Below are 12,250 nucleotides of genomic sequence, written 5' to 3' on the forward strand. Positions count from 1 at the left end.
GTGTTTTCCGAGGACGGGGAACATTTTCGAGATATAATGAATATCTTTGTCGCGTATCTTGAACGTACTTCGAATTATTCAGCAAGCGACGCAGTGGTTCGAGAATATCGGAAAATCACGTTCTGCGTCGCGTTTTGCGTCATCGACTTCGTCTTGTCCCTTTCGAGGGAATGACAAACGTGAGCGGAATAATAAGAGAGCCCTTCGTGGAGAACGTTGGAAACGATGGCTAAATGCCAAAAAAATACATTTTTCACCGATCCACTCGTACATTCGTTTACTAGTTACGATTAATCACAGAGATGCAAGGCAATAATTTAGAGGCGACATTGAAAGGTGAATACGCCTGATCAATGCCTTTTTTTTTAAATATAAATCTATACAAAAAATAGTATGTGTGAACATACTCGTAAATTTATTTTCCGATAAAAAAGAAGTTAAATATATCCGACGAGTTTGAAACTCTACAGACATACAAACAGATTATTACGACACTGTACGATCTACTAGTTGTCATTCAAAAGTTCCTGAATGAGAAATCTTATCGATTCGTAACCAACTGAATGAAAACGGAACGAAAGAAAAACGAGACGAAATTAGTTTCTATATCCCTGTCGCAGATACAACGTATTAATCTTTCTCATCGATGAGTCGAGCATAGCGCCAGACGAGTCAGCTACCTATGCGCCATGCGTGGAAATCACGGTTTCATTCATGCCAGACCGACACTACCATGTGTGTGCGCGTGTCTCTGTCTGAGTATTCGTTTACGTGTATATCTGTGTCACGATGCGCGTGAGTGTGCCGATATCTTGCCTCGCAAGTCGCCGTGCAAACTGCCTCTACAAGTTGGCCTGAAAGTCTCTAGCACACACCTTTATCTCTATATACTACATATTTCAAGTCCAGTAAAACTTTACAGTAAAATTACACAGATGACAGACACTTATTCATCGATTTTCCGTCATCAAACTCAAATCGATCGATACGCTTCGATTTCAACAGAGAAACTTTCGTAAATCTAACGTTGGTTTTACTCCCGGCTGCACACTTCCAAGTAAGATTACACTATCCACTCGATGAATATCGGAGATATCTAATCTACGATCGAATATCAAATGTTACGTGTCAGATCTTATATCCCAGTGTTCTGACTAAGCCATTCGATCGAGCCTTTCCAGATATCAAACCTAATCTCGAGCACGATTCACGACTTCAATGTACGCGTTGATGATTGTTACTGTTCGCGATTATTGCTGTTTTCCGAATTTCTTGGAAAACTAATCATTCAACCGGAAGTGTGACTCACCGAAGGTGTTTAGTAATATTCTACGCGAGATTCTTTGAGCACCCGATAAACGGCATACGTATTTATACGCGAGAAACTTACGTGAAACGTTGACGCAGGCACGCGGGCGCATGCGCGCCAGGTACGTCAAACCGAGTGGCATTCATTCCTATTGCCATTCGAAGCGAATGACGCGGCTATGTGTTGGTGTGAATGCGCGGCACTGCGCATGCGCTCGTACTCCGATCGTATTCCGTTCCAAGAGAGAGGAAACTAGCAATAAGACTAATTCAATTACAGTCTGCGAGTTTTCAATCGGCGCTATCTTTGATAAATCATACACGCGTATATGTGAAACAAATAAATTCGCTCTTTAAATTCATTCGGAGAATATAAAATAAAAATATAAAATCATAGCTCATAGTGGTGCATAATAATCAGGAAAGAAGATAAAGGGTATTCAGTTAACATAGGTTAACGAATGCGAATCAACTCCGGTATAGATAACGCAAGAAGGCCGATGTTTACTTGGAGTCAGATTTTTATTTTAGCATTTTACACGTGTCACTCAATACGTCTGTCCTGCCTTTCGACATTTCGTTATACAAATTTGTCTGAGAAGGATATTAAACCATCAGAAAATACGATTGGAAAATCGATCGAATACCACTTACACCCAGTGCATTTATAGATAGAATAAGTGAATACTTTCCATGAAAGCATACGCGACCCACCTACGAGGTCAGCATTCCCATCGACGGGAGGAAAGCAACGAGCACACGAAGCCAAATGCTCGAGGAGGAAACACGGCTACGTAAAATGTGTCGGGCGTTACGAACGGAAAGGTGGCGGCGACTTTCTCGCGAACTTTCTACACCAGTAAATTTCATTCACTACTCGGCCCGTGCCTTCTGGCTGGCTTCTATGAAAGCGTAATGTGACTCAATCCGCGGCGAGTCACGCTCGCTCACTCCGATCGTCGATGAAATTGCTACGAAGAAATCGTGCGACCTCGCTTGTTACCGATCGTCGATCGTATAAAAACAAGTTCATATACCAGCAAGCTATATTTCGGAGCTATGAATGTTATATTTTCTAAACAATAACCCTAAATGGTGTACAGTATATCACATATTACATAGAAACCATAAAAGTTTTGGTGGACTCGTTTGACTAGGTCTCCCTTATATTAGGTTCCAAGAGTGAATCCCCAATGAGAAAGAAACGCCCAATAACAGCCTACAGAGTTTCTTTAGGATCGATTCCTTTCAATTAACGATTCGTTCAGGAACTAAAAAGGTTAGGTTAAGCATGTTAACCCTACTACGATCCTCGAATATTTCTATCACAATCTTGCTCTAATCTTAGCAAATAAAACGGATTTTTAGTGTTATCAGGAGGTGTTTATTATAGTAGTAATCGCACATTTTCATATTTTACTCGAGCTTGAGATATTTTTCAACGTTAGAAAAGGCGTGCTAGAATAACTGATTCATCCCTTAACCAGATTTACGTCAGTCGTAGTATCTACATCGAAATGAAATGGTACCTAAAATCATAGAGGAATAGGTGCGAAGAAAGTAAATACTATATCCAAGAGAATCGACTCGAGAGCGTGACGACTTGATTCGTTTTCTCCGATTAATAGGTTGGTTAAAATTCCCGTAATAAAAATAACGATTGAATGACGGTAGAAAGGAAATTCATGTTGGATAAAAATTGAAAGTTCAGACTCACCGTTTCGACTAGGGGGCCGTGGAGGCGCAGGATACTGGGGCGGCGTCAAGGGTGGCGGCTGCGGCGACACTCGCGCAGACGAGGAGGTCGTTGAGCCTTGGGAGGCGGACGGCGCCGGTACAAGCGTCGTCGTCAGTGGCGTCGTCGACGTGATAGTCGTCGTAGCCGCCGTCGGTGTCAACGGGGACGTGGTGGCGGCGATTGTGGTGGTGCGCTGCCCGATGTACCTTGAGGCGGTGCTGCTCGGGCTGTTAAACGGCCAGGGCGGGCGCCGCGGTGGCAGCACCGGGGGCGGCTCGTAGTCCAAGGTATCCACACTTTCGGCACTTCCGTTTCACCTGTATCCTTCACCGAACCGCGAAATCGTCGTTTTAGCTTTATCCTTCGCTGTAGTCTCCGTGGCACGTGTTCGAGCACGAACTCATTAGAGCCGACGACTCCCTTTATCGCCGCAATCTCTCTTTCACTATCTTCCTTTTCTTTTTTTTTTTTTTTTTCCTTTGAAATCCGCGAGCACACAACACGCGGTCTGCGTTCGGAAAGCGAATGGGGAAACAAGAACGAGAAAGAAAGATGGAGCAACAGTGACTGCGCGCACCGTAAGGTTTCGAAAAAAAGATATTGTCGCGTTCTCTCTTCTTATCTGCCTCTTCCTCCTTATATTCTATCTCCTCACTTCTCTTCTTTCGCACTGGTCACGTCACAACACGTAAACACATGCTCCAGAGTACGGATACTATAGGTGTAATGGCATAGTGCAGTGAAACGTAACAAACAAGAAACTCGCGTAGAGACTACGGATTATCGGTAGATTTCCGTGGTTAGGAACGAAAGCGGTGAACACGGCACGGTGGCTCCGGCGTAAGAGCTCTGTCGAGAAAAACACAAGCACGGGAAGAGGAGATGAGAGAACCGAGTGGAGTCGAGTCGAGTCGTGGCAAGGCGAGACGAAGTGAGACGAGATGATGCGAGGTAAGGCAAACCGAGAGGAGACGAGACGAGGCAAAGCGAGACGAGACGAGACGAGACGAGAGATGAGGTGAGGTGAGGTGAGGTGAGGTGAGGTGAGGTGAGGTGAGGTGAGGTGTGGTGAGGTGAGGTGAGGTGAGGTGAGGCGAGGCGAGGTTACGACGACGTGGAGAGGAGAGAGTAGAGGAGAATACGAGGAGAGGAAGCCAAACCGTGACAAAGCGAGGCAAAGGGCGGAGAGTCGAACGACTACTAAGGTGTGCTATGAGGTGAAGCGAGGTGAGGAGAGGTAGAACGAGGTGTGGTGAGGTAAGAGGAGGGAGAGGCAAGACGAGTCGAGACGAGGCGAGACAGAAGGACAAGACCGGTGAATACACTGCGGGCTCTTCTCGCGCACTGGGAACACATACAGGCTCTCTCTCGTGGCAACGATGCGCGCTCTTCTCCGTCTCTCTTTCTTTCTTTTTCCCTTTCTCTTTCCGCTACGGGACGGCTGCTGGTCGAGCGAGAGCGAAAATCAGGGAGAGAGAAGGCACGAGAGAACGACGATTAGCGTGCGCGGCCGAGAGAGAGAGAGCGCGAGAGAAAGAGAGCCGACGACTGAATCTCGCGTAGGCCGTCTGCCAGTAAACAGGCTCCTTCATTCACTGCTTATTTTATACGGGCGGCCCCCTATGCTCCACAGAAATAGCCACTTCGCTCTGTCCTTGTCGCGCGCACATGCCACGGCCGGATATACCTTCGCTCTTCGGTAGATCTCCTTCCTCTCTCTCTCTCTCGCCCTCGTTCCTGCCTCTCCTTTCTCTCGCACTCTCGCATTCGTGTCACGCGGCTCGCACCTCGAACAACAGTACTGCTGCTCGTCGTGGAAAAGCAACGAGTAGGACCTCTTCACCGACGTTCTCCTTCTCGCGCATCCTTCTTTCCTCTTCTTCGGAGCGTTGCTTTTTCCTCCTTAAAGCGTATGTGCTTTTCCTCTTCTCTCTCTCTCTCTCTCTCTCACTCTCACGCGTACGTCCTCGTGCGTAAACTTCACCGAGCTGGATGCCTGCCCTTTATTCTGCCCTCCGTTATTCTTCCGTCTCCTCCTACCGGCACACGAGACACTGCCACACTCTCTGCCTCTGCCACTGCCAGCAGCACCCCGACGACGACGATGCCGACAGGTGCGTCACGATCGATCGAGTCGCCCCGTTCTTCCGTAAACTGACTGACACTGTTGGAGGGAATTTGATCGTTTCGCTAAGATCCAATTGTCACTGATTTTCTCCTATTATGTCTCTCTAGTCAGGAGATCTATTATACAGCGTTCAATGCAGTCAGCTTAACAGGTCTTTGCATTGAAACGATGTCACCGTCAGATATCGATACAGTTTTGTTTCTTTCGTGCACACTTCCACCGTTCCGTAGTTTCAGTAATTTCCCGCGATCTATGCGAGAAAATCAATCGTATAGATCGATCGAGCGAGATTTTTTTTTAGGAATCACATAAGCACGACGCAATTCTCGATACGTACACCACTGATGGTGATAAATGTAACGCGTGTGTCCGTGGTTAAGTATCAGCCAGCGTAAAGGGTTCGCTTGCGTTCACTGATTTTCTCGAATGGCAAGCCTCCGCTCGATTTCCCCGCGATGGCTGGCAAACTGCGCGCACACACAAGCGAATGCATACACGGGGAGCTTGGGTATTCGTGGCGCACGGTCCTCCTCTCTTGCGTTAAGCACAGGACGGGGGAGAAAGAGAGCTGGAACGAGTCGGATGGATGGAAGAAAAAAAGAGACGAAACGACGAAACAGCCACAAGGAGTGGGAGAAGCGTGAACGAGGGAGCGGAAGAAAGACAGATGGAGAAAGAGAGAGAAACAAGGCAGAAAAGAAGGAAGGGAGGAAGAAAGACGGATAAAGTGGGTGGGAGCAACGATCGTCGTGCAAGAGAGAGAAGAAAAAGTTCAGCTGGCCTCGGCGGCCATGCCGGTGTAGATCGTGCGAGCGCAGCCCAGGCACGTACTGTCCGGCCCGCAGGCCCACCACTCAACACCTTCTCTATTTTCTCGCCTTTTCCCTCTTGCTCTCTCTCTTCTTCTTTTATTCTCTCTTTCCTCCGCACTTTTTTCGCTTTTTGCTTCGACCACGTATTCCTCCAGCCTTCGCGATCACGTACACGACACAATCTCTCCTCCTCCTTGTCGTCTTTTCTAACCTCTCTTCCTTCCAACTTTTTTCACGTTCGTTCGTATTGCCGTACCGGTCGACGATCAAATCGATCCTCGAGCCTCCGTGTATCCATCGGATCTCTTCGTTTTCCCACTTTCGACTTAAAGCGTGTAACACGTTTACAGTTCTCCCGGTGAATACGATCGCGTACGACGATCCAAATGTGATTCGAACAGACTGTAAACGATGTGTTTGTACACACTAACGACTATCGAGCGGAAAGGCGAACGAACCTCTTTTCCTGTTTCTCACGGAAAATCTCAGGCGAACAATCTCGCCGTTTGGTCTAGTTTAACGAGAAAGAGAGAAATATAATAATGCGCACGCGTACACTCGCGATTTCTCTTGCTCTCCTCTTTCCCTCTTTCCGACTCGAGTATCACCCGTTCTTTTTTTCTCAATACTGTATATACCGTTCGTTTTCACAGCAGGAGTATAATCGTGTCTCGTTTGGAGCCGAGGCCGGCTGCGCTCAACGCTGGTGTGGCGTTGTAGACTCTCTGCTTGTTACAAACAGCGGAGCAGCGGCCTGTCTGTCTGTGGGTGGGGTGTGCGCGATGCGCATGCGCACTCGATCATACCGAAAGTTGCATATGCGCGCGTTCACTCATACGAGCGTGATCGTTTACACGTAAACGTGCATACATACGTCGCGGCAACCTCACCGCCACGAAAGCACCGTGACGCCTGCTATCCCCCCCCTCGCTTCGCCCTGCTTCGCCCGAGTATACCGTACCCCGCGAGCCAGACGCGATACTTCATTCATGCTCGTATTGTGCGACCAGGGCTGTTTCTGTTCACCCAGGTCCCACGTACTTTTTGCCAACTTTCGTACACGTGTACCGCGTCTAATCTACGACATTCACGTTCCACTCTCTCTCCTATCTATCATGTTCATTCATTTCATATCGCTTATCAAAATCTACTTTTACGTTGTTGTGTGATCGTCGCTTTTCAAAATAATTCATTAATTAATTAAGATTCCTTATACACGAGCGATTAACATGGAACGTATTAAACAAATATATTTGTAATCAACTTTGGAAGTAAAACATTCGTAAGTTCTTAAACGCGATCTCTTCTCAAAGAACTGACGAGAATGCGTTCAGGGAGGACGGTTTATTCATTGAAGGATATCGAAGCGGGAAACGATTTCGCTCGTTCGTATTCTCTCTTCGCTCCGTGGTGCTTGAAAAATCTTCGCTCAGGTGATCGAACGTCATAAAACCGATACCCCTCTATGTACTACGGGGCTCTCCCACATGTCGGGGATACTCGGTTCTCTTCGGAAATGTCCGCCGACTACATCCTCTTTCGTCTTCGTCGTTCTTGTTTTACAACCCGTACGACTGTCCTCGTTCCCCATCTGTTCGTCTCACTCTATTCGTTTACACGTAAGTCGCACCGTAACTCTGTGGCTGTGCCACGTTATTTATGCGGCCGTGTGTGCGTGTTCCTCCTCCCACTCCCTGTTGTAAGGCAGACAGTGAGCATAAACCAGGCTGTCCTTGTCGCTTCCAGCTTGGCTATCTCCGTTTCGCCCAGCCGGGACACCAGGCAGCGCAGCAGTTCGAGTATTAATCGGACACGCAAGTTTCGAATCACGAGCGGAATATTGTCAAGATAAATCGACCAGACTCCTGCAAATAAAATTACCATAAATACACCGGGTTGCATCACGTCGCGCTCTTTCCTCTCCCGCGGACGCCTTTCCAACCTTATCCACTGTATATACGTTCCAAATCGACGCTTTTGTCCTCGAGACTTCGCCACGGTATTCGACAAACCTTCCAGTCGTATTTGTATCGTATTTTCACTGGCGTTTCTACGTATCAATGATTGAAGTACAATATTTAATTAGACGAAGAAATACAAAATATCCTGATTTCATATAACAACTTGTGTACAGATTGTGAATTTGTTCTTGTCGACGAGATTTTATCACGGTATTCGTCAAATCTTCCACTCCTGTTTGTCTCATAAAAATATGTTCAAAAATCAGAAGGTTAGCGTTTCCGTCAATGATTGGAATAGATTGATTAATCTGAAATATCCTGATTTGATCGATGAACTTACATATGAACATAAAGGAGAGAAACACATTTTTAATACATCTTTGTTGATTTTCTGATTTTCTCACTTTATGATCAAACAGGAGAATGTTAAATATAACATAATCAAAAATGAAATAACTTGTCAGGTTCAGAAATGTAAGTCTTTCAAAAATAACTGTTAAATTATGATAATAGTTGATGTTTTGTGAAAACCAAAGGTGTACGTAATTAGTAAGCCAAACAATATTTTTTTTTATTTTTTTAAAAGATAGAAAATCTGACTTATCATGTTCTTTCCTTGTAATCCTTCTATAGAATTCAAACACAAGAAACGTAAAAATATAGTCTAGTCGTTGCTGAAAAGCGATCTACTTGTCTCGTTTATATGTATGTAAAGATTGGAGTGGTTTTACGAAACGCATCGACGGTGACGACTCTTAGTACTCGGCAGTAAATACGGTGAACCGGTTTCCAGGCAAAAATGCCACTGTTCTAATCTCGAATGCGCGAAGCGGGCGTATTAAACATGTGATTGATTTACAAATCGCATTTTTCAAAGGTCTCGAAGTTTACGATCGGGAATCGAACGGAACGTAGTATCGAGACGAATAAACTCTTAGAGTCGAGAAAAAACAAGCTGACGACATTGAAGGGAACAACGAAAAGTGATCTAGAAACGCGACTGGTCAGACTCGTCTAATAACGTGGCACTAGCGTTGCTGCAAACCATGTTTTACTCACATACATGCAAAGGAGAGACTCAAGGTTTTCATGAAACGTTCGTTCATATCGTTGCTCGAGAACTCACCTGATTCATTAGCGGCAGCTATACTCGCGAACTTATCGTTACAAACAACGTTGGTCGAGGACGAGTTCAAGGCCTTAATTTTCAAAAGGATTTAACATAATTGGAATGTCAAAATATGAAACATTCCTGTATTATAGTAGTTTTCGAGGTGCGCGAAATCAATATATCAAAAGAGTTATCAGTGTCATAAAAATGGAATTAAAATGAAAATCTTTGTGACACTGTCTCGACGCTGACAACAAGAATTTAAACGAAGCAAACATAATATAACGAGGTAAAAAGAAATCGTAATTAATGAGACGTAAATGAAACAGTCCTCTTATTCGCGAGACCTTACGCGCTTCTTGTGTCTTTACATAGTTGTTATAGATACAACACAAGTGACGAATTTATAATAGCATAATAATAATTATAATATATATATAGTAGTAATAGTAATAATAATATAAATACACATTTTGCATTGCGGGCGTGGCGATATGAATCGCGTGCACCACTTCCCTCTAGAGGATATCCGGTGTGGAAACGCTTCGTCCTACCTCTCCCTTCTTCACGTTCCGACCGACGAGCTCCCCTCTTCCCTCTTGCGTTCGATGATCACCTTTCCTAGCGTCGTAATAACACGTCCTGACGTATTCTCAACTGGCAAACGGAGACACGTTCGTCTCATAATTCTTGCCACCTCGTGCACTATCTTGTTGAAAAGCTTCTGAATCTTTGACAAGTGCGAATAATACTTGGAGATGATGGGAGAGAAAACATGATTTTCTGATTTTAATGTTGCTTTATGATCGAGCAGAAGCATTTTAATATGTCACAATTGAAAACAAAAACAACATCACATCTGCCAGGTTGAAAGATGTGATTTAAAAATAGCTGTCAGGTTGACAAAGTTTTGTGGAAGACAATGGTACAGTTACTGAGATGAACAATGTTTTAGAAATTTTGAAAAGTACCAAGAGGTATGCGTGTTTAACTACAAAACCAAAGAAGGAGCAATTTTGGTTACATAGAATCGATCAACAGTATAAATATTGAATCTTAAAAATGCTTCTTTGTAAGAGATAGGAAATTTAACTCATTGCGTTCTCTTGCACAAGTGCAGATCTAAAATATAGAATCTCTTTTTTCGTGTAAAATATCGTTGACATATTACGGAAAGGCACATAACAGATTTTTTAGAAAATTCGACTAGTTCCACGTTAAAAGAGAACTACCAGTTTCCTGTGTCAACCTGATTCAGGAGCGAGGACAAATTAAAAGAACAGTGTCGTTTTCGCTTAGCTGACCATTCTCTGCGCCATCGGTTTCAATGGTTGCAAGGGTTAATTGTCTAATTAAGTAAGGCACTCGCACGATGTGAAGCGAGTAGCACGCTCGAAAACAACGACGACGAAAGTTACCCTCGTTTTCGCAACTTTATTGCTTTGCTTCCTCCTCGCTACTCCATATTATCGTTCTTTCATTTCTTTACTGTTCAGTTGTTCCGTTCCCTTTGCTAACTGTTCCCTAGCCAGCATGTAAATCCGAACGAGAAAAATTTTGTCCACAGACTTTTTCCTCCGCGAAACTATAAATTTTTATATTTATTATTGAGCTTCTTAGAAGCTAAACTGATCGACTCTATTTTTTATTAAATTCTTAGTTCCATAAAATAAACATAAATATCACGATCAATATCGAATTCTCAAGAAATAAATGCTTTACTTCTCCATAAGTCTATTCATCGTAATACAACGTATATATTAGTAAAAGTAAATTTTAAAAGCAGTATTCGTAACACCGTCACGAACCTTTCTACACCTTTCAATTTATGAAGCTGACCAATGTGACTTCTCAAAAGTGTAATTAATCTTAACTCCAACACATCTGGATCCAATGAATGCCTATTGCTTTTCTTTCTGTATTTTTCATACCTTCCTTTAGGAACTTCTTCAAATGTTCTACATATAAATTCACGGTTTACTGATATTTCTAGCAATAAACCTTTACACTTTTGAATACGAAAGCTAGACTATTGTTCTTTTCTCTTCCAATAACTACGATTTAAATATTGGCGTTGTCACTTCTTACTGCGAGCGTCGTAGTTCGCCTTGTTTAGCCGCAATTCGAAGAAATATCAAGACAAAAGCGTAATTCTACTGCATTTGAGTAGAAGAAGAGAAAAGATATCAAAGTAATCGCTCGGCGAGCTACTTCCAAGTTTGTCGCCTGGTGGATCGCGAGTTTAGTTCTCACGATATCGTTTACACGGCAAGCATCAGCGAGATATAACCGTGACGCAAAAGTCTTGGGTCTTCAAATGGTCTATATTTTAACGAGTAGGCTGAGAAACACTGGTTTAGCCTATATTTAAACGACGGCACGCCGCGTATCTTAAACGCGTTCATTAATGCACTTAAGTGTGTACGCCCGTTTAACCTTACGCCTGTTTACAGCTCCCGCCTGGACGATTTGTAACCTACGACATACTGAGACACATTTCTGTCTTTCCTTCTCTTCTCGGCTCGCTTCTAGCTGACCTTGATCGAGTTGTTCCTACGAAAGAATGCCGCTATTGAAAGCGCCACGATATATCGTTGCAAATTTTATCGAACGGTCATGGCAAGCGACTCGGTAGTCCCGCCGGATTTCTTCGTTCGTCATGCGAAATCGCGCAAACATTTGATAAAAAAAAAGAAACTTAATCGATGCATATGAACAATCCTTTCAGATTAAATTGGCCGAATGTTTTTCTCCTTTTCTTGGATATTTCAAATGTAATAATTTTAGACAATCGAAGAACACGATAAGTCGTATCTTCTATCCTTTTACAGGGGAGCAATTTTAAAAGTCGATAAGTTGTTAATCAATAATGAGAATATTATCAAAATTGTCTTTTTATTTAATTTTCGAAGTGGGTGTGTATTTTTTTTTCGTCCATTCCAACATTTTAAAAATAGTATTAAAATATTGTTTATCTTCGATAATTATATCTTTAACTTCTATAAAAGTTCGTCGACTCATCAGCTATTTTTGAACCTGACAGGTTGTTTCGTCATATTAAAATTCTCTCATTTAATCATAAAGCGATATTAAGTAAAAGATTTAACAGAAATACATTTATCATCTTTTTTCTCTTATAATGTTCAAATTGGATCGAGATATATCGCTTAAGAAATATCGTATATATTCGGA

The 12,250-nt window shown here is 43.4% G+C and overlaps 1 protein-coding gene and 1 long non-coding RNA gene across 2 annotated transcripts in view; both read right to left on the bottom strand.

The window, feature by feature from the left end:
- Sty (sprouty signaling antagonist) overlaps positions 1–3,359 on the bottom strand; it is a gene marked incomplete at its 5' end in the record, with an annotated part of 31,278 nt that extends 27,919 nt beyond the window's left edge. Inside the window, one exon of the mRNA XM_072016735.1 lies at positions 3,026–3,359. Within this exon, the coding sequence (XP_071872836.1) occupies positions 3,026–3,359 (334 nt within the window). The remainder of the gene's footprint in view (positions 1–3,025) is intronic.
- Positions 3,360–3,537: 178 nt separating this feature from the next.
- On the bottom strand, positions 3,538–8,489 carry LOC139996159 (uncharacterized). The gene is made up of 2 exons (XR_011802165.1): positions 7,929–8,489; positions 3,538–7,851 (listed from the first exon to the last, which is right to left on the bottom strand). It is a non-coding gene; the product is annotated as an uncharacterized lncRNA (long non-coding RNA).
- Between the last annotated feature and the right edge of the window lie 3,761 nt (positions 8,490–12,250).

The sequence above is a fragment of the Bombus fervidus genome, chromosome 1, assembly GCF_041682495.2.
Source record: "Bombus fervidus isolate BK054 chromosome 1, iyBomFerv1, whole genome shotgun sequence".
Lineage (NCBI taxonomy): Eukaryota > Metazoa > Arthropoda > Insecta > Hymenoptera > Apidae > Bombus > Bombus fervidus.